The sequence below is a fragment of the Macaca mulatta genome, chromosome 20, assembly GCF_049350105.2.
Source record: "Macaca mulatta isolate MMU2019108-1 chromosome 20, T2T-MMU8v2.0, whole genome shotgun sequence".
Taxonomy (NCBI): domain Eukaryota; kingdom Metazoa; phylum Chordata; class Mammalia; order Primates; family Cercopithecidae; genus Macaca; species Macaca mulatta.
Window position 1 is genome coordinate 3795212 of NC_133425.1, and position 21606 is coordinate 3816817.

General features: G+C 52.5%; 1 protein-coding gene and 1 long non-coding RNA gene across 5 annotated transcripts in view; one reads left to right on the forward strand and one right to left on the reverse strand.

The window, feature by feature from the left end:
- PDPK1 (3-phosphoinositide dependent protein kinase 1) overlaps window positions 1-21606 on the forward strand; it is a 74406-nt gene that overhangs the window by 16075 nt on the left and 36725 nt on the right. For 2 of the 4 annotated variants that reach the window (XR_013411380.1, XM_015125388.3), the window contains exons 2-4: window positions 14360-14620; window positions 18097-18139; window positions 18402-18539. Coding sequence is in view for 3 of the 4 variants with exons in the window: in XM_015125388.3 (XP_014980874.1) it covers window positions 14360-14620; window positions 18097-18139; window positions 18402-18539 (442 nt within the window). In the remaining variant the exon portion in view is untranslated. Of the gene's footprint in view, window positions 1-14319; window positions 14621-18096; window positions 18140-18401; window positions 18540-21606 lie in introns of all 4 variants that reach the window. The other 2 variants (XM_077985185.1, XM_077985186.1) reach the window with 2 other exon arrangements.
- LOC144337845 (uncharacterized) lies at window positions 1030-4922 on the reverse strand. The gene is made up of 2 exons (XR_013411443.1): window positions 4185-4922; window positions 1030-2249 (listed from the first exon to the last, which is right to left on the reverse strand). It is a non-coding gene; the product is annotated as an uncharacterized LOC144337845 (long non-coding RNA).

Consider the following 21606-nt stretch of genomic DNA (forward strand, 5'->3'; position numbering starts at 1 on the left):
ACAAGGTTTTATTCTGTCACCCTTGCTGGAGCTCAGTGGTTTGACCATGGCTCACTGCAGCCTCAGCCTCCTGGGCTCAAGTAATTCTCCCACTTCAGCCTCCCTAGTAGCTGGGATTACAGGTGTGTACCACCACAGCCAGCAGGTTTTTTTTTTTTTTTGAAACGGAGTCTCGCTCTGTCGCCCAGGCTGGAGTGCAGTGGCCAGATCTCAGCTCACTGCAAGCTCCGCCTCCCAGGTTTACGCCATTCTCCTGCCTCAGCCTCCCGAGTAGCTGGGACTACAGGCGCCCGGCACCTCGCCCGGCTAGTTTTTTGTATTTTTTGGTAGAGACGGGGTTTCACCGTGTTAGCCAGGATGGTCTCGATCTCCTGACCTCGTGATCCGCCTGCCTCAGCCTCCCAAAGTGCTGGGATTACAGGCTTGAGCCACCACGCCCGGCCGCAGATTTTGTTTTTTTAATTTTTTTTTAAGAGGTGGGGTCTCGCCATGTTACCCAGGCTGGTCTCCCAACACCTGGGCTCAAGCAGTACTCCTGCCTTGGCCTCCCAAAATGGGGGACTACAGATACGAGCCACCACGCCTAGCCCATTTTATTAGGGAGGACAAGGAGAGTAGACAGGTCCACCTGGGGTCTTATTGCTTTAAATTGTTCCAGAGATTTAAATTTCAGAAACTACTGAGTAACCAAAATTGTTTGCTTACTACAATTTTAGGTCACCAAATGGGTGGCAGATTGATTGAGCTGTGCAGGGACTGAAGGACTCAACCCCAGGCCCAGAGTTGCTGGCATCCCTGAGGTTGTGCTGCCTCTGTGGGACTTAGTGCTGGGAAAGGGGGCATTTCGGGAGCCTGGCAGGACCTTACCCTGCACGTGGGCCCTGGCACTGCGTTTCCTCCAGATCGTGGCAGGCGGTCTCGGGATGTTGTTTATGCAGTTTAATCACTACCTGAAAATGCTGCAAAACCTTCCCTTTACAACAATAGTAGTACAAATAAACATTTAGACACTTCGCACTCAAAGAGGGCTTTTTCTCAGGCTTTTTATTTCACAATTGGTGCTAAAAAGTGCTTTAAAAGGTAATATTCAACCATCTTTTTTTGGCTGCAGAAATCATGTTATTTATTAAAACACACCCATGGTAGCAAGTTCTGATGGCCCTGAAGAGGAGGCAGAGGCACTGTGTTGAGCTTCTAAACATCATCCTGCCAGGGAGGGACCCTGACAGGTGCTTGGCTGCCGTGCTGTGGCCGAGGCAGGAAGGAAGTTACAGAATTCCACGAAGGCAGAAGACTACCAGTAGACAGGTCCCATGTCATCACACCCGTGAGAGTGGCGGTGGTCTGGTGGCCACAGAGATACCTGACAGCATGCGTCTGGAGCCAGTGATTGGCTGGCTTCGAGGCTCCTTCGGGAGGTGCCTGGACCCCGATGGACGGCCCCAGGCCTCACACTTCCCCCTTGAGGTTTGCAGAGGGTGCCAGAAGTGACCCCAGAAAGGGTACTCTGAGGTGCTGGGGTCCCTACCCAGCAGCCAGGGGCTCTGTCTGCAAGTGGCCGTGTCGTGGCCATGCTGAACAGCTGTGATTCCAGAGTTGCACGTGCCTCCTTTGCTCTGCCGGGAAGGCTCCGGTGCTCTCCCCACCTTCTCGAATCTTTGCTCAGATATCAAGGTATCACCTTCCCAGCGAAGACTGTCTGATGATTTGAATTTGCACCGCCTCCATCCAAATAGTCCTGTTCTCTTTGCCTGCTTTATTTTTCTCACAGTAATCGTCACCATCTGACACGTTGTGCATTTCCCTGCTCTGTATTTTGAAGTCTGTCTGTCCTGCTGGAATGCAGGCTTCTCGAGGGCATGGTCTTGGTTTCGTTCTTTGCTGTACTTCCAGTGTCCAGGACAGTGCCCAGCATGGAGCAGCTGCTCAGCCAATGCTGTGGTCTTGATGGGACTGCATTCGCTTTACGTCATTGAAGCTGCTGGCATGGAAGCGTGCCGTGGCATGTAAAGCATGCAGTGGGAAAGCAGTGGGGTGGGGGTGTCTTTGTCTGTATTACATCATCTGTTATTGCCGTTTCAAAAATCCAGAGGCCTTTCTACACTTACTTGGATGTTGATTTCAAAATGACCGATGCTTCTTTCTGACTCATGAAGGCTGCTGTCTTTGGAATCTGACATTAGGGGGAGGCGAAACTTTAAAATGTGTGGGGCAGCCTGGTGTGGTGGCTCAGGTCTGTAATCCCAGCACTTTGGGAGGCCAAGGAGGGTGGATCACTTGAGCCCTGGAGTTTGAGACCAGCCTGGGCAACATGGTTAGGCCCCAACTCTACAAAAATTAGCTGGGCACAGTGGTGCACACCTGTGGTCCCGCTACTCGGGAGGCTGAGGTGGGAGGATCACTTGAGCCCAGGAGGTTGAGACTGCAATGAGCTGTGATTGTGCCACTGTGATTGTGCCTGGGAGACACAGTGAAACCCCGTCTCAAAAAAGAAAAAAAGTGGCCAGGCATGGTGGCTCAAGCCTGTAATTGTATCACTTTGGGAGGCTGAGGCAGGCAGATCGCTTGAGCTCAGGAGTTTGAAACCAGCCGGGACAACATAGCAAAACCCCATCTCTATTTCGTAAACATTTTATATATATAAAATTTTTGAATGAAAACTGTGTGGTACGTGTTTAGCTGTTACGACGTTTCACTGTCTGGATGTGAGTGTGACCCTCCCTGCTCTTGCAGTGCCATGTAAGCCATCATCGCTTTTCCTGGGCCAGTGATGCAGCTCCCCAGCTGGTCGACCCAAGCCCCTGGCCAGCCAAGGGGCTGCCCTAGACTCTCCCAGTACCCGCCCATCTCTGCATAGCCACCCCCACCACTTTATCTGGATGGTTCTGTAGTGAGGTCAGTCTGGACATTAGCTTTCTGTGGGCGGGGACCATGTCCTCTTGTTGGCTGTGTAATTGGGCGAATAGTGTAGTTAAGTCACCTCCTTTGAGAGACTTTGATAAGCAAAATAGTGAATTTTTCTTTTTATTTATTTACTTACTTTTTTATTTTTGAGGCAGGGTCTCCCTCTGTCGTCCAGGCTGGAGTGCAGTGAAGTGATCTTGGCTCACTGCAGCCTTGACCTCCCCAGGCTCAGGTAATCCTCCCATCTCAGCCTCCCGATTACCTGGGACCACAGGCACATGCCACCGTGCCTGGCTAATTTTTGTATTTTTAGTGGAGACGGGGTTTTGCTGTGTTTGCCCAGGCTGGTCTCAAACTCCTGGGCTCAAGTGATCCACCCAACCTGGCTTGTCTTTTTTTTTTTTTCTTTTTTTTTTGACATGAAGTTTCACTGTTGTTGCCCAGGCTGGAGAGCAATGGCGCGATCTCGGCTCACTGCAACCTCTGCCTTGCAGGTTCAAGCAGTTCTCCTGCCTCAGCCTCCTGACTAGCTGGGATTACAGGCATGCGCCAACACGCACAGCTAGTTTTTTTGTATTTTTAGTAGAGATGGGGTTTCTCCATGTGGTCAGGCTGGTCTCGAACTCCTGACCTGAGGTGATCTGCCCGCCTCTGCCTCCCAAAGTGGTGGGATTATGGGATTACAGGCGTGAGCCACCACACCTGGCCTTTTTTTTTTTTTTTAAGACAGAGTTTTACTCTGAGGTCTAGGCTGGAGTTCATGATCTTGGCTCACTGCAACTTCTACTTCCCAGGTTCAAGCGATTCTCCTGCCTCAGCCTCCCCAGTAGCTGGGACTACGGGCATGTGCCACCACGCCTGGCTAATTTTTTTTCTGTATTTTTAGTAGCGATGGGGTTTCACCATATTGGCCAGGCTGATCTCAAACTCCTGACCTCAGGTGGTCTGCCCGTCTCAGCCTCCCAGAGTGCTGGGATTACAGGTGTGAGCCACCACACCCACCCTGTTTTTAACTTTTATTTTTTGAGATTATGTCTCACTCTGTCACCTAGGCTGGGGTGCAGTGGTGCAATCTCAGCTCACTGCAACCTTGATCTCCTGGATTCAAGCAGTCTCCATACCTCAGCCTCCCAAGTTGCTGGGACTACAGGTGCACACACCACACCTGGCTAATTTTTGTAGAGACGGGTCTCACTGTGTTGCCCAGTTTGGTCTTGAACTCCTGGGCTTAAGTGATCCCCCCGGCCTCCCAAAGTGCTGGGATTACAGGTGTGATCTACTGCGCCTGGCTAGACTGAGTATGTCCTTATGGCTTTGGAGAGAGTGGTGTGCTGCAGATGTCACTCCATGTCGTGCGCTGTGTGCAGCTGAGCAGGATGGAGGCCTCACGTCTCCCCATAGTGCTTCCGGGACTGTGGACTTGGGGTTGCCAGATAGGCTGTGAGCTGTGCGAACAACACAGATGTGCCTGCCTGGTGGGGGCGGATGCAGGGGCTGGAGAGAGTCCTGAAGTGAAGGCAGTGGCGTCCTGGGAATTCAGGTGGAGGTGCTGCCCATCTGGTGGTTGTAAACTTGGCATCTTTTCCCTGCTCCTTCAGCTTGGCCCGGTACCCCACATCTCCCCCATCCCTGCATCTCAGGAGCACACACCCTCCATCCTCTGACTCTGGGTGAGCCTCCTACCTCATATCCACCAAATCAAAAGCAGGACAGGGCTCAGCTCAGGCTCCAGGTCATTGTGCACCAGCATACTGTGTGCTGATGGTTTCAGATAGGTGTACACAGCAAAGTAAGACGAGGAAGTGTTTATGTTTATGTGTCCTCAGGTGGCGGGTACTCCTGGAGGGGAGAAGCTTATTCACACCTTTGAGTCTTTTGGAGTCTTTTGGGCTGGGTGACGTTGCCAGTCATCTTTTAAAAATAAGATTTAGGGATGGGCCCAGTAGCTCACGCCTGTAATCCCAGCACTTTGGGAGGCCGCAGCACGTAGATCACTTGAGGTCAGGTTCGAGACCAGCCTGGCCAACATGGTGAAACCCTATGTCTACTAAAAATATGAAAATTAACTCGGTGTGTTGGTGGCTGCCCGTAGTCCCGGCTACTGGGGAGGCTGAGGCAGGACGGTCACTTAAACCCTGGGAAGCGGAAGTTGCAGTGAGCCAAGACTGCACCACTGCACTCTAGCCTGGGCAACAGAGCGAGACTGTCTAAAAAAAAAGAAAAAAAAAAATTAACATTAGGTGCATGAATGCTTACAGATAGGAAAAAACCTGGCTTAAACCTTTCTCATGTAACAGGCTCTGGGAAGTAGATAGAACACAATGGTTTTCTAACTACTGTCTCAATCACAGATGCCCCACGGGTAGAGTGCTAAGAATATACCCACAGTGCGGGAGGTGGAGCTTCAAGCTCCTTTACCTGCTGGGGTGGGGTGCGTGGGGGTGTGGCTCTTTCGCTGAAAGATGATACTACCTCCTAGCCCTGCAGGGAGCAGGCTGTAGGTCAGATGCCCCCAGCTGGTCTTGTTCCCAGCGCTTTCCTGGCTGGAAGGGCTCTCGCTCTGCTGTGGCGTGCTGTGCCGCGGAAGAAACAAGGCGTTCTTCGTGGCAGTCAGACCTGGGCTTGCTAGATGTGTTTTTCATCCCACTTCTGTGCTGAGAGTTTACTTAGTAAAAAAAAAAAAATCTTAAATCAGAGAAATTACTGGGTATAATCCCACAGCAAGTGAAATGTCAAAGGCTGACATTTGGAAACAGCATTGTCAAGCGGAGTTTTAGCCAAAACCTGTGCTGTGACAGCTGATCCCAGAGTCCAAAAGAAACTACCAGAGGGAGGCGGCGCTTGCCGCCGGAGTGCCCGCCGCTGTTTGCGAGAAGGATGGATCGTGGGCGCCTCTCACCCGGAAGATGCGCTTCTGCCCAGATGTCGGGATTAGTGGCATCGTCTCGCAGTAGGGGTCTCACCCTCTGCTGCTGAGGAAGTGGCACTGTCACCCCGTAGGGGTGTGTCCCCGGCTCCTCTCAGTTTCTGTGCGCTGACCAGTCTGCGCTGCTTTCCTCCCCAAACGCCCTCCGTTCCCTTCGGCCCCTTAGCTCCTGTCTGCCGTGGACTCATTGTTCCATGGAGCTCTTGGTCCCGCTCCAGTACAATTGTCTCCATTTAAAGTCACGTCCCCTTGTGGGGAATCTCACTGCCGTTTCACACTGTGTGTATTGTGGAAATAAGATTCTTCCTGTTGCCCAAACATAGCATGAGGATTTTAAACTACCTTCTTCAGCCTGGGCCCTCCCTGCTGTCTCCCAGGCTCCCTGTGCCCGTGCCTGTGTTTGTTTCTTTTTTTTTTTTTCCTGAGATGGAGTCTCGCTCTGTCGCCCAGGCTGGAGTGCAGTGGCCGGATCTCAGCTCACTGCAAGCTCCGCCTCCCGGGTTCATGCCGTTCTCTTGCCTCAGCCTCCCGAGTAGCTGGGACTACAGACGCCCGCCACCTCGCCTGGCTAGTTTTTTGTATTTTTTAGTAGAGACGGGGTTTCACCGTGTTAGCCAGGATGGTCTCGATCTCTTGACCTCGTGATCTGCCCGTCTCAGCCTCCCAAAGTGCTGGGATTACAGGCTTGAGCCACCACACCCGGCCCCTGTGCCTGTGTTTCTGTCTTCCCCCGTCCCAGGTGAGGCTGAGGGCCGTGTTGCACACATGGCCCACTCTGTGCTGAGCGCTTGGAGGGAGGCCACTAAGACTTGGTAGGTTTCTTTCTGATGTGGGGGTGGAGTCTATGAAGACAGCAGGGTTTCTCAGCCGGGAGTGGTTGACCTGTGGTCCGGGTCTCTCTATTGTGGAGACCTGTTCCTGGTAGCATGTTTAGCAGCACCCCTGCCTCTACCCGGCAGGTGCCAGTAACACTTTCTCCCCTGACCTGGTTATGACAATCAAAAACAACCAAAACTTAGAGCCTGGGAGGTCGAGGCCGCAGTGAGCTGTGATTGCACCACTGCACTGAGCCTGGGCAACAGAGTGAGACTCTTATTCAGTCAGTCAGTCATAAATATATGAATACAACTAAAAACAAAATTTGTTCGTGTATAAGATTTTACTCAGTGGCTCACTTGTCAGTTTTTCATAAAGCAATATGTTCCCTTGAATCTCTGCTGAAATGGAAGCGTGTCATGTGTGCTTTTCCCTGGCTGGCCTCTAGCTCTGCACCTCCATAGGTGCTGCTCTGCATCTGAGCTGGGAAACTGGGTCTGGGCTGGCCCCTGCCTGTGGTGGAGACGCAGCTGAAGCCCACCTTGCTGGAGGCCAGAGTTTGCCACTGTCCTGTACTCCCCTCCTGCTGTGTCCTTGTGCTGTGCTTGGGGGCTCGGCACACAGATGAACTTAAAGCCCGTGTTGATCTGATGCACGTGGTGGTGGGACAGGTGTGGAGGGGGGATGGCGTGGCAGAGACAGGTGGTGCTCTCCCCTCCCCCACCCGTGGAACACTGATGGCGGCTTATGGGAGCGGCCAGGTTAATTTGCAGCCACGCTGTGGTGCCTGGGATGGTGCAGTGTGAAGTGCCGGCTCCTCCTGCCTCCCTTCCCTTGTGTGAGTCCCTACAGCTCAGTGCAGGCCTGCTGTTCTGCAGTCCAGGGCAGCCTTGGAGGCCCTGTGCTGTGTCCAGGTATGCCCATGGCTGGCCGGCCTTGCGAGGACCGTCCAGGCCCATTACGGTTCTTGCTGGCCCAGAGCCTGGTGATTATGACCCTTTTCCCCCTTTCCATTGTCCCTGAAGATGGAGGGTTCTTGCTAATCTCCCAGGGGAGAGTTGCTGGAGTTTGATTGCACTTCGGTTGTGTTATAGCAGGCTTTGGTTCTAGGGACAGACCATAAAGGCACCGACTGAGCTCCAGGACTTTGTCTGTGAAACATGTGAAATGGATGTTTATGAAAACCATAAGGCAACTCGACTTACTGCTGAGCCTTATGAGCCTTCGCAAAAGCACAGCTTTCCATAAATGAGTGATGCTCTTATTTTTTTGTTTGTTTTTGGGACAGAGTCTCACTCTGTCGCCCAGGCTGGAGTGCAGTGGCGTGATCTCAGCTCACTGCAACCTCCGCCCCCTGGGTTCAGGTGATTCTTCTGCCGCAGCCTCCCAAGGAGCTGGGACCACAGGCATGCGCGCCCAGCTAATTTTTTGTACTTTTTTGTAGAGATGGGGTTTTGCCATGTTGCCCAAGCTGGTCTCAAACTCCTGAGCTCAGGCAATCCACCCACCTTGGCCTCCTAAAGTGCTAGCATTACAGGCATGAGCCACCACACCTGGCCTCTTTTTTTTGTTTTGTTTTGTTTTTGGAGACAGGGTCTTTCTCTGTTGCCCAGGCTGGAGTTCAGTGGCATGATCTTGACTCACTGCAGCCTCAACTTCCTGGACTCAAGTGATCCTCCTGCCTCAGCCCCCTGAGTACCTGCAACTACAAGCACACACCACCGTTCCTGGCTAATTTTTCTTTTTTTTTTTTTTTTGAGACGGAGTCTCGCTCTGTTGCCCAGATTGGAGTGCAGTGGTGCGATCTCGGCTCACTGCAAGCTTCGCCTCCCGGGTTCAGGCCATTCTCCTGCCTCAGCTTCCCGGTAGCTGGGACTACAGGCGCCCGTCACCACACGTGGCAAATTTTTTGTATATTTAGTAGAGATGGGCTTTCACCGTGTTAGCCAGGATGGTCTCGATCTCCTGACCTTGTGATCCGCCCACCTTGGCCTCCCAAAGTGCTGGGACTACAGGCCTGAGCCACTGCGCCCGGCCATGCCCGGCTAATTTTTCTAAATTTCATAGAGATGGGGTTTTGCCATGTTGCTCAGGCTGGTCTCGAACTCCTAAGCTCAAGCGATCACCCTTCCTCGGCCTTCCAAGGTGCTGGTTTACAAGCGTGAGCCTCCGCATCCAGCCGAGTGGTACTCTTAGGGTGCTTATTCCTGCCATGGGTTCTGTGTTGCTGGTCACATTGGTACCATGTGCCAGGCACTGGCCACCCTCAGCAGCCTGTACACAGGCCCTGAACTTAGGGAAGGTTTGGGAGTCTTTTTTTTTTTTTTTTTTGAGACGGAGTCTCGCTCTGTAGCCCAGGCTGGAGTGCAGTGGCCGGATCTCAGCTCACTGCAAGCTCCGCTTCCCGGGTTCACGCCATTCTCCGGCCTCAGCCTCCCGAGTAGCTGGGACTACAGGCACTGCCACCTCGCCTGGCTATTTTTTGTATTTCTTAGTAGAGACGGGGTTTCACCGTGTTAGCCAGGATGGTCTCGATCTCCTGACCTCGTGATCCGCCCATCTCGGCCTCCCAAAGTGCTGGGATTACAGGCTTGAGCCACCGCGCCCGGCCTGGGAGTCTTAATTCAAGAGTTTACTTTGTTCTTTGTGAGTCTAGAGGGTTCCATTCTTCAGGGAAGCCAAAGTCTGGTGCTTGCTCCGGCTGCTCAGCCAGCTTCTCAGACACATGAGAACGTTTCTCCACCCTCAGGGCTGCAGCCCACCTTTTACAGAGCTAGGAACCTTAGGCTTCACGTTATGTTTAGCTTGGATTTGTGTCATAAGTGGGCTCGATGGCTCAGACTTGTAATCCCAGCACATTGGGAAGCTGAGACCAGAGGATTGCTTGAGCCCAGAGGTTTGAGGCTGTATTGAACTATGATCGATTGCGCCACTGCACTCCAGCCTGGGCAACAGAGCAAGACCTTGCTTCCCCACCTCCAACAAAAAAATTGTCATAAAAGAAAAATCCATAATCCCAATACTTTAATGACCATGCTTCTCATGTTGTGGTTTTCTTGTTAGTCTCTTCTGTAGCTGTGCCTGTAACACTTTTACAATGTTAGTATCTGTAACAATTTTGTATTTTTTTTTTTGAGATGGAGTCTCGCTCTGTCATTGAGGCTGGAGTGCAGTGGTGGATTTCGGCTCACTGCAACCTCCCGACTCCCAGGTTTAAGCGATTCTCCTGCCTCAGCCTCCTGAGTAGCTGGGATTACAGGCACGTGCCACCACACCCGGCTTATTTTTGTATTTTTAGTAGAGATGAGGTTTCACCATGTTGGTCAGGCTGGTCTCAAACTCCTGACCTCGTGATCTGCCTGCCTTGGCCTCCCAAAGTGCTGGGATTACAGGTGTGAGCCACCATGGCTGGCCTTGTATTCTTTTTTTTTTTTTTTGAGACGGAGTCTCACTCTGTTACTCAGGCTAGAGTGCAGTGGCACAATCTTGGCTCACTGCAAGCTCCACCTCCTGGGTTCACGCCATTCTCCTGCCTCAGCCTCCCGAGTATCTGGTACTATAGGCACCCGCCACCACACCCGTCTACTTTTTTTAATTTTTAGTAGAGACGGGGTTTCACCATGTTAGCCAGGATGATCTCGAACTCCTGACCTTGTGATCTGCCTACCTAGGCCTCCCAAAGTGCTAGGATTACAGGCGTGAGCCACCATGCCCGGACTTGTATTCTTTGATATATATATTTCACTTTTCAATTAGATGTAATCTCAAGATTATGGAAAAGTTACTGAAAGAGTACAGAAAATTTCCACATCCCCTTAACCCAGATACCCCACTTGCTTTAATTTTGTAAGCATGTTTCCATAGTTTTTATATCTGTTTTTAAGGACTGTATAATATGTCATTGAGTGTCTGTGTGCCAGCTGACTTAATCTCTTCTTTGTTGTGAGCATGTAGCTGTTCTAAGCTTTTGCTATGATACCCAAAGCTACAGTGGAATATTTCATAAATGCGACTTTAAAAGTCATTCTCTTAGGCTGAGCTTCTAGGAGAGATTCAAAGAGTGATTTCTATGTGTCTCAGAGATTTTGTATGTCGGTAATACTTGATAGTATTTCTTTTTTTTTTTTTTGAGACGGAGGTTTGCTCTTGTTGCCCAGGCTGGAGTGCAGTGATGCGATCTCGGCCCACTGCAACCTCCACCTCCCTGGTTTAAGCGATTCTCTTGCCTCAGCCTCCCAAATACCTGGGATTACAGGCACCCACCACCATGCCCAACTAATTTTTTATATTTTTAGTAGAGATGGGGTTTCACATGTTGGGCAGGCGGGTCTTGAACTTTTGACCTCAGGTGATCTGCCCGCCTCAGCCTCCCAAAGTGCTGGGATTACATATGTGAGGCACTGCGCCCAGCCTGAAGTTTTCTTAATGTTCAGTTTATTAAATATCTGCTAAAAATGTTACTGAGCATTTAAAACATACTGGAAAATGAAAATGTGTACATTTTGTTGATCAGATTCTTTTAGACATTTATTAGAAAGCCCCTTGGTCATATTTCATCACTACTGTCGGTTTGGTTAACTGCTTCTTGTTTTCATACTTATTTTTGTACCATGTCTGGAGTTATAATGAACTTAGTAGACTTGTAAGAAAGAGAAGCCTTTCTCCTCCTGGCCACGGTCCTGGTCCAGAGCTGGAGTGGGGTATGTCTTCTGGGTGGCCCTGCTTCTGTCCGTCCCCAGGGATGGCCTCTTGGGTGAGCCTGGGTGTCTGTGCTTTGGGCGCTGTCTGGCTCCTCTTGTACCTGCTACCTGTAGCCTCCCTTCTCCACCTTTGTGTTCCTGGGGTTGGGGTCACAATGTTCTGTCTAGATTTGTTTTTGTCTTTGTTATGCATCTTGCAATCTCTCTCTTTTTTTTTTTAAATTATTATTGAGATAGCATCTCACTCTGGCCTAGGCTGGCGTATAGTGCCACAGTCATGGCTCATTGCAGCCTTGACCTCCTGGGCTCAGGCAATTCTCCTGCCTCAGCCTCCCATGTAGCTGGGACTACAGGCACACACCACCATGCTTGGCTTATTTTATTTTATATTTTTTATTTATTTATTTATTTATTTTTTTGAGACGGAGTCTCACGCTGTTGCCCAGGCTGGAGTGCAGTGGCGCGATCTCGGCTCACTGCAAGCTCCGCCTCCCAGGTTCCCGCCATTCTCCTGCCTCAGCCTCCTGAGTAGCTGGGACTACAGGCGCCCGCCACCGCGTCCGGCTAATTTTTTGTATTTTTAGTAGAGACGGGGTTTCACTGTGGTCTCGATCTCCTGACCTTGTGATCCGCCCGCCTCGGCCTCCCAAAGTGCTGGGATTACAGGCTTGAGCCACCGCGCCCGGCCTTATTTTATATTTTTATTGTAGAGACAGGGTCTTACTGTGTTGCCCAGTCTGCTCTTGAACTCCTGGCCCCAAGGGATTTTCCTGCCTCGGCCTCTCAAAGTGCTGGGATTACAGGCATGAGCCACCATGCCCAGCCTGCTTGTTTTAATTAACCTGTTTTTAGTGGTGGTTCTTTTCTTTTCATTTCTTTCTTTTTCTTTTCTTTTCTTTTCTTTTTTTTTTTTTGAGATGGGGTCTTGCTGTGTCGCCAGGTTGGAGTGCAGTGGCACGATCTCGGCTCACTGTAACCTCTGCCTCCTGGGTTCAAGCAATTCTCCTACCTTAGCCTCCCAAGTAGCTGGGACTACAGGCATATGCCACCACACCTGGCTAATTTTTGCATTTTTAGTAAAGACAGGATTTTATCATGATGGCCAGGATAGTCGCTATCTCTTGACCTCGTGATCCGCCCGCCTCAGCCTTCTAAAGTGCTGAGATTATAGGTGTGAGCCACCGCGCCTGGCTTTTTTTTTTTTTTTTTTTTTTTTTTGAGACGGAGTCTCGCTCTGTCGCCCAGGCTGGAGTGCAATGGCATGATCTCAGTTCGTTGCAACCTCTGCTTCCCGGATTCAGGCGATTCTTCTGCCTCAGCTTCCCGAGTAGCTGGGATTACAGGCATGCACCAACCACACCTGCCTAATTTTTTTTTTCTTTCTTTTTTTTTTTTGAGACAAAGTCTGGTTCTGTCGCCCAGGCTGGAGTGCAGTGGCACGATCTCGGCACACTGCAACCTCCACCTCCCAGGTTCACACCATTCTCCTGCCTCAGCCTCTTACAGCTAGGACTACAGGCGCCCGCCACCACGCCCGGCTAATTTTTTGTGTTTTTAGTAGAAACAGGGTTTCACCATGTTCGACGGGATGGTCTTGATCTCCTGACTTCGTGGCCCGCTGGCCTCGGCCTCCCAAAGTGCTGGGATTACAGGCGTGAGCCACCGCGCCTGGCCTTTTCTTTTTTTTTGAGATGAAGTCTCGCTCTTCTCACCCAGGCTGGAGTGCAATGGGGCGATCTCAGCTCATTGCAGCCTCCGCCTCCTGGGTTCAAGCAATTCTCCTACCTCAGCCTCCTGAGTAGCTTGGATTACAGGTGCCTGCCACCATGCCCAGTTAAATTCTGTATTTTTAGTAGAGACGGGATTTCACCATGTTCGCCAGGCTGATCTTGAACTCCTGACCCCGCCTTGGCCTCCCAAAGTGCTGGGATTACAGGCGTGAGCCACCCCGCCTGGCCTAATTTTGTATTTTTAGTAGGGAAGAGGTTTCTCCACGTTGGTCAGGCTGATCTTGAACTCCCGACCTCAGGGGATCCACCCTCCTCTTCCTCCCAAATTGCTCGGATTACAGGCCTGAGCCACCACACCTGGGTGTTTTTAGTGTTTCCAAGGATTGCAGCTTGGCTGGCGACAGTCCCTTCAGAAAGGCTTCGCTGCTCCTGTCCTGGCACAGACGCAGGAGACCCTGTGTCTTCAGACATAGCACAGACTTGAGGACCCTACTGAGATGGAGTCAAGAGCTCTCTAGGGTTCTTTGAGTGGGAGTTGAATCGGAAACCACCATCAGCACGCCTGGGCTCGCCTCCCGTTGTTCTACTGCAGTGTGGGGGGGCCATTGTCACCACCGTGAGGACACGATGGGGTCTGGGGAGGGATTGTCATGACTGTGGGTGCGCCTTGCACGTCTTGCCGACCTAGCTTTGCACACTGATCTTCCCTCCATGCCCGCTTACATTGTTAACTGGGTTTCTGCCCTCCCTCCTCTCCTTCGTATTTCTGTGTCTCATTGACAACTGTTCTGTAGTCGCTTTGTTGACAGTTGCCAAACTGCTTTCCAAAAACATTTCCACTGCAATCCCGGGTTTTGGTGCCAGCCGCAGTGGTGTGAGTACTCTCGCTTTATTATAGTCTTGCCAGCACCGGGCGTCTCTGTGTATCGTAAACACATGTGATCACCACTCTTCTCTCTCCATCCCCTGGTAATTAAAGATGTGCCGTGTATCTCTGCTCATGTTACCTTGGCCTTGGGGGGAGTTGGCTGGACCAGGCTCATGCAGCACGAGGGAGAGGAGGAGGGCGAGGCGCTGCCCAGTGGAGTAGCGGGCATCCATGGCACGGGCAGGACTCGGGAGAGGAGGCCGGCAGCTCGCAGCAGAGCACGGGGCTCAGCTGGCCTGCCCTGTGCTTGGGGGTTGTTTTTGAGCGTTGAGAAGAGGTCCTTACGCCTTAGTCCATGCATTGAGGACAAGGCAGCAGCCTTGAGCCTTACCTCCTTTTCCTCTTTGTCCCTCAGTATGACGCCGTGCCCATCCAGTCCAGCGTGGTGTTATGTTCCTGCCCATCCCCATCAATGGTGAGGACCCAGACTGAGTCCAGCACGGCCCCTGGCATTCCTGGTGGTAGCAGGCAGGGCCCCACCATGGATGGCACTGCAGCCGAGCCTCGGCCCGGTGCCGGCTCCCTGCAGCACGCCCAGCCTCCGCCGCAGCCTCGGAAGAAGCGGCCTGAGGACTTCAAGTTTGGGAAAATTCTTGGGGAAGGCTCTTTTTCCACGGTGAGTATTTGCTGCTGCTGTGTGTCAAACGGGCGTGATTTCCTTGGGAGGCTCACCTTCCTCGGGGCTTACCGGAGACTCCCACCAAGGCTGGTGTCCTTCAGGACAGGAGATTTCAGGCCCCTTGAGGGGTGTCAGCTGTTGTGAAGGCCTCTTGAGTCTTTGGGGGCTGGGTAACCCCCAAGCAGATCACGTGATGGGTGTGGCTAAATATTTAACCTAGTTTTGTAGATGAGAACGTTAGACACATCTCTTGATGGTCTGCGGAGGTTTTTTCTCATGCAGTTAATTTCATTTTAACCTGGCATCGGCAAGTTACATTCTGTGTCCTTGTGTCCCACTGGCAGGGCCCTGGGAAGCTTTTTTTTTCTTAGGTTGAAAGTTAGTATCTCTCCAGAGGCTTTTGGGGACATTTGATCTTCTTTTATTTCTCTGTTTTTTTTAAATACATAAAACAGTACACTCTGGACATTTGCTGGAGACACAGCCTCCAGATTCTTGTGTTCCGAGTTTCACAAACAGAAGTATTGTCGCAGTACTGTCAAGTCACACTTGTTACCTGTCTCGGGGTGTTTTTTCCTCTGAAAGCAAAGAAATGAAGGTTCAAAGCAGCTGACATGGGACGCTTTGCTGACGTGGGACCCATGAAGCCGTGTGTGGCTGTGGATTTAGTGAAAGTTGTAACAGGTTCAGGGGAGGCCTGAGCAACTCGGGGTCACCGTCTCCATCTGGGCCTCTATAAAAGAGACGGAGTCCCACGCCGCCACCGTGGTCGCCAGGGTGGCCGCCGTGTGTGTGCTAGGGCCATTCCAGGGAGCCCTGGGGGATCCTCACTCTGGACAGCCTGGGTGATCTCCTGCATAATGCTTTCCTGCCTGACCTTTGTGAAGAAACCATACGTGAGGCTTATTTTCCTTTTTTACATATATGAAATATTTCACAATGCAAAGAAAAATATGAAACATAGCTTACCCATATTCCCAACATATTGCTTTAATTAATGTTAACTTTTGCTGCCCTTGCACTTTAGATTTTTTAAATTGCAGCTTTTATGAAATAATTTTGTTTATAAAAGGATTATGCCCTCATGAAAAATACCTTCAACCAGGAGACTAGTCCCCAAAGTTTTGGGACTCAGATCCTTTCAGAAAGAAGAAAGTCTTTGGAAAACCTGGGCATTGTGCATGGCTGCTTACAACCGCCCAGTGAAAGACGAGGCCTCCTCTTTTCTCGGCTTTACTGGTTTCCTTGAGACAGAGTCTTGCTGTGTCGCCCAGGCTTGAGTGCAATGGCATGATCATAGCTCACTGCAGCCTCGACTTCCTGGGCTCAAGTGATCCTCTTAACCTCAGCCTCCCAAGTAGCTGGAATTACAGGAATGCACCATCATGCCCAGCTAATTTTAAAATGTTTTGTAGAGACGGAGTCTCACTCCGTTGCCCAGGCTGGTCTTGAACTCCTAGGCTCAAGTGATTCTCTCTTCTCAGCCTTGCAAAGTGTTGGGATTACAGGCGTGAGCCACTGCGCTTGGCCTCAGTTTTACTTCCTTATATTTCTCTTTCCAATTTAAATTTAGTTTATTATGGATGTATTTATCCTTTTAGAAACAGGGTCTTGTTCTGTCACTGAGGCTGGAGTGCAGTGGTGTGATCATAGCTCACTGCAGCCTTCACCATCTGGGCTTATGTGATCCTCCTGCCTTAGCCTCCTGAGTAGCTAGGACCACAGGCATGTGCCACCATACGCGGCCCTTACATTTATCTTGACTGAAAAAGGAAGACTTATTTGTGAAATTGCCTGTTTCCCTGGGTTCCGTAGGTGGGTGGAGAGCAGGCACTGTCCCTCCTGGGGCTGCGGTCCCAGGCTTTCTGAACATGCACCAGGAAGGTGCCCGGGAGAGCGCTGTGAGCCGGAGGCTCCTTCCTGGGGCTGTTTGGAATCCACAGTACTGGTTCTCGGATTACATATGTGACCCTCAGTTCTTTCTCAGCTTTCCTGAAATAGAGATCACATAAAAGTTGACTTCCAGGGGAGGAGGAAAGGACAGTGATAGTTACGAGGCTGGGCAACAGCCAGGTGCAGCTCCGGAGAGCCGGGAGGCCCCCTGAGAACGGCCACAACCTCCAGGGAGGAACACGTCACGCGCCATTCTCTGGAAGAGGATCCTTCCTTCCTGTAGGAAACCTGCTTATAAAGTGTTGAGTTTAGACAACAGAAAGATCACGTCAGTATCCCCTTAGAAAGGAAAGGGTTCCACTAAATATCCGTGCTCATTCACCATTCTTTCTTCCTTTTTTCTACTTATGAAGCTAGCACGTGCTCTCGTGGAGAAACGTGACCTCGCAGAAACACATAAGCTAGAGAGGGGAGCCCTGCCCGGCCCACGTCCCCTCCCTCCCTGGCAGCTGAGAGCCATCCATGTGTGGCGTGTTCCTCTGGGAAGATCTTGAGTACACAGAGTCCCCAGAATCCAGCTTCGTTCTTCTTGAGCGCCGCAGGGCGTCTCACGTGGTGCTTTCCGGGATCTCTTCTGACTCCTGCCCCGGGTTGCAGCTCAGAGCCTGGGGCCAGGTGGACCTGGCCCTGTGGCCTCCTGAAGGTCTTCCTGCCAGCCCCCAGGAATGTAACGGGACAGGTTTCCTCTGCTCCCTGCTCCTCAGGCCGTCCCCCTGTGGGTGTCTTAGGAGACACTTGTGTACCACTTGCTGGTGGTGGGGCCTCCCTGGCACAGCTGTCTCATGCGCTCTGGCTAAACTGCGGGCCCACCAGGAATCTCCAGTCTAGTGCCTCAGGGTGTGCCCCAGGCTAGTCCGAGTGGGGGGTCTCTCCCCTGTTCAGGGTGCCTTCTTTGCTGGAGTGTTCTGTCTCGGAGGTGGGGTTTGAGTGCAGGGCTCAGGTGTGCTACGCAGAGGACAGGGCAGGAGGCCTGCTGGCATCCCGGGAAGGTGGCTCCCTCTTGTGGGCACGCAGGGCCATGCATTGTTGGTTTAGTTCCCTGTGTCCTTTACAGCCAGGCTCTCTTCATAGTATCCGCAATCGCCAACACACGAAATGTGTGATAACACTTATTTCAAAAAATGACAATTCAGGGCAGCTTTTCAATGAATGTATACTAGAAGGACGTATTTTTTTCAAAGAAGCCCCGGCGCCCTACCACTTGTGGTGGTACCACTGTCTTCCTACTCTTCGCGAAGGGCGTGGCAGTCGAAGAGGCTCCTGAATTTATACTTGGGTTGCGCCGAAAACAATGGAGAGATGGATACGTTTTCCGTTAGCCATTAGAACACATTAACACGAGCATTGGCTTTTAGCTCTATTTGTCAGTACAAGACCCAAAATATTTCACTGTAGGTTCAAACCTTCAGTGGGGACAGGAAGCGTGTGTGTGGCGCAGAGGGAGGGACTTGTCAGACCCAGTGTCCTGGTTATTACATTGTGTTTCTTTTTCTCTTTTTCTCCTTTTCTTTCCAAACCAGGTTGTCCTGGCTCGAGAACTGGCAACCTCCAGAGAATATGCGAGTGAGTATGGGCTGCAGGGAGCTGTGCGTCTGGGAGCAGGGCCAGCGACTCCGTGCAGGGCAGCCGGGGTGGCAGGGCCGGGGTGGCAGGGCCCGGGTTTCTGTGCTGATTTCAAGGGTACAGGACACTGTTGGCTTTAGAGACCACCGGGCTTGTATGTACAATGTTTGAAAGACTTTAATTTGACCAGTTACCTTTGTGAGTCACGTCTTTAGTGTTTTTTGTTGTTTCTGATAGTAACTCACTTCTCTCTCACCTGAAGTTAAAATTCTGGAGAAGCGACATATCATAAAAGAGAACAAAGTCCCGTATGTAACCAGAGAGCGGGATGTCATGTCGCGCCTGGATCACCCCTTCTTTGTTAAGCTTTACTTCACGTTTCAGGACGACGAGAAGCTGTGTATCCTTTGCGTGGTTGGTGCCGTCTGAAGCCACACCAGTCACCCCTCTCTCGGAATCAGACCCTGTGTGTTCCCACAAGCAGCCCCCGCTCCCTGCCGAGTGGGGTCCCTCAGGCCACTGACATTCAGGGAGGCAGCCGAGGCAGCGCCAGGGTGTGGCTGTGAGTCTCCACAGGACGTTACCTCCCAGAGAAGCCGTTGATGCGGCTCCAGCACAGTCCCCTCTGCTGCGGCTTGCTTGGTCGGTGTCCCTTGCTCCCCTAGAGCGCCATCTTTTGTGTTTTTAAACCTTGGCTCAGGAATCTGGGAGGCAAGGCCCGGTGGAAGTTGGGGTGGGCCCCACCTCTTCCCCATCCAGCTCACCCGTGGGCCTGCCAGTGGCTGGGCTGGCCACACTGTCCTCGCCTCCAGCAGGTGCAGTCTGCATCTGCTCTTTTCCTCCCCTGCCACCCTCCAAGCTGGCCCAAGTGTCGTGGCCTTCCCATCCTGCCTGGAGAGGGGCCTGAGTCCTCCCACCTGTCCTCCCCGTCTCTCCCGAGCACCCGGCTCTTCTGTGTTAGAGCTTTGCTCTGGCCTGCTCCCACTCTTCGCACCATCCTGCAGCTCCTTCGGCTGCCGGCAGAGTGTGTGTGCTCTCTTTGTTGGGAGGCGCTTGCCAAGTGCAGGTTGATGGGTGATGGGGATGTGCTGGTATGCCGGGGGACGTCTCTGCCCTCGAGAAGCTTCGATGTTGGTGGAGGAGCTGGATTTGCACAGACTGTCCGTGTCAGAGGCTTCCCGGCAGCAAGATGTGCTGCCAAGAGTCTTAGGGCTGGCGGCAGTGTGGGGCTCTTTAAACTCCTGGGCAGGAGTGGGGGGGGGGGTGGGGGCATGAAAGGCTGTGATGGGCTGGGCCCCTGAGCCCTGGCAGCCTGACACTGACTCTGGACTTCCTTCTCTTTGTGGCGGGGAATGTGGGGTTTGCTCTGGCTGCTCCCAGGCCAGGCGGGAGAACAGGCAGGAGAGCAGGGGCAGGGGCAGTGGTCGAGGTGTTTTGAACAGACTGGTCAAGAGAATGGAGTCAGGGGCAGCTCCGGGGAGTTGGCCCTCAAGCCTAGTGCACAGCGGTGTCTGCTGCTGAGCTGGGAGAGACCGGGAAGGGTACTGGGCTGGCGTGTCATGCATCCACGGGTGCCACTGTTCAGGTCTGGGTGGACACTTAGGTGCTGCCAGCAGAGCTCCAGGAGGAGTCAGGGCCATGAGGACTTTCACAGCGAGCTGGCAGGCTGCCCAGAGGATGGCTCCTCTGTGGGTGGAGCCTGGGTTCCCCCAGTGCAGGGGGTGAACATGGGGAGGGGCCCACCGAGGAGAGGAGATTGTGACGGGGTGTTGCTCCTTTGATCCTGAGACCCAGAGGCCACGGGATCAAACGGTTTCTGATGGAGGGTGCTGGCTGCCCACGCAGGGGCTTTGAAGCGGTCAGGTGCACACAGCCTGACCCGTGCATCTGCCCTGTGCCAGTTGTTGATGGTGGGTAGGCAGTTTCTTGGGGGGACCGTTCAAGGAAGAGTAAGAGGTGAGGAAATGGAGACGATGCAAGGTGCTTCCCTGGGATTTTGCCTAGAGAGGAGCAGGGCAGTGGCTGAACAGCTGCCAGGCACGTGGCCCGGGGCGGGCTTTGCTGTTGGTTTGTGGAAGGTTTTAGAGAATGCTGGCCTCCAGACAGGCCTGCTGTCCTCCAGTGTCATCCCTGTTCCTGCCTCTGTCCCCCGCCCTCAGTGACTTCTTCACGGTATGTTCTCTCACCTTCACAGCTGCCCCAGCCCCTCTTGGGTGCCCCCGGGCTCTGCATGTCTCTGCCCCCGTTTGAGCCCCGGGGGTCCCGCTGGGCTTCCCACAGAGCCCTCGGAACACGGCTGCTTGTTGGTTGTGAGGCTGCAACAGAATTGCACACGCTTGACCTCTCCCATCCTGTCCGCCCAGGGGCTCAGAGTCCAGAGGAGAGCGAATTTTGCTGACTGATTTCCACTTGGGATTGGCCATAGCAGTGCAGGTAGTGGGAACTCCAGATCTTTGTCCAGTGGTCCATGTTGCCGTTCGTCATTAAGTCAAATTCCAAAGCCCCGGGAGGTTGTTAAGGTTCACTCACCGCTGAAAGGAACGAGACCCAGGGACTTAGGCCCCACCAGGCATCCTCGGTGTGGGTTGTATTTAGAGATGGGCCTGTACAGGGGCCACTTTGGGCAGCCTTGGTTGCAAGTCCCTTCCCTTCTGGGGTTCTCCTCATTGCCCTGAAGCTTCAGGTTCATCCTTGGTGGGAGATGATGGTACCCTGGCAAACAGAAGCCAGAACTGAGCCGGCAGGCCAGCCTGGCTGTGAGCACGAGCCCCACTTCCTGGCCTCGAGAGCCACTGCTCAGGGCAAGCAAGGACTTGGGTCCCCGTGTCCTGGGCTGCAAGTAAGTGTGAAGTATCTGGAGGTTTCCGGTAATGGGGATAGACGTTTGCCGCTCCAGGGGAATCTGTATATGGGGTGCATTTGTTGTCGGCCTTAAGTCCTCTTGGAAAAGGAGGCTACAGATGGGGCCATCACAGAGCAGTGGTGCCCCGAGGAGGGGGCCCTCCCAGACACACTTAATGAGTGTAGAAGTTCACGAAATGGCTTTTGTCTTACAAAGTGTGTCACTTGGCCAGGCGCGGTGGCTCACGCCTGTAATCCCAGCACTTTGGGAGGCCGAGGCGGGCAGATCACAAGGTTAAGAGATGGAGACTATCCTGGCTAACATGGTGAAACCCCGTCTCTAGTAAAAATAGAAAAATTAACTGGGCATAGTGGCACGTGCTTGTAGTCCCTGCTACTCGGGAGGCTGAGGCAGAAGAATCGCTTGAATCTGGGAGGCGGAGGTTGCAGTGAGCCGAGGTAGCACCAGTGCACTCCAGCCTGGTGATAGAGTGAGACTGCATCTTAAAAAAAACCAAAACATAATGTGTCACTTTATCCATGGAAGGAGCCTGCAAGGAAGGGGCGGTGCCACGCATGGATGCCCTGTCTCAGGGCAGGGGCTGCCGCGCTCTCCGCCCCCCGCT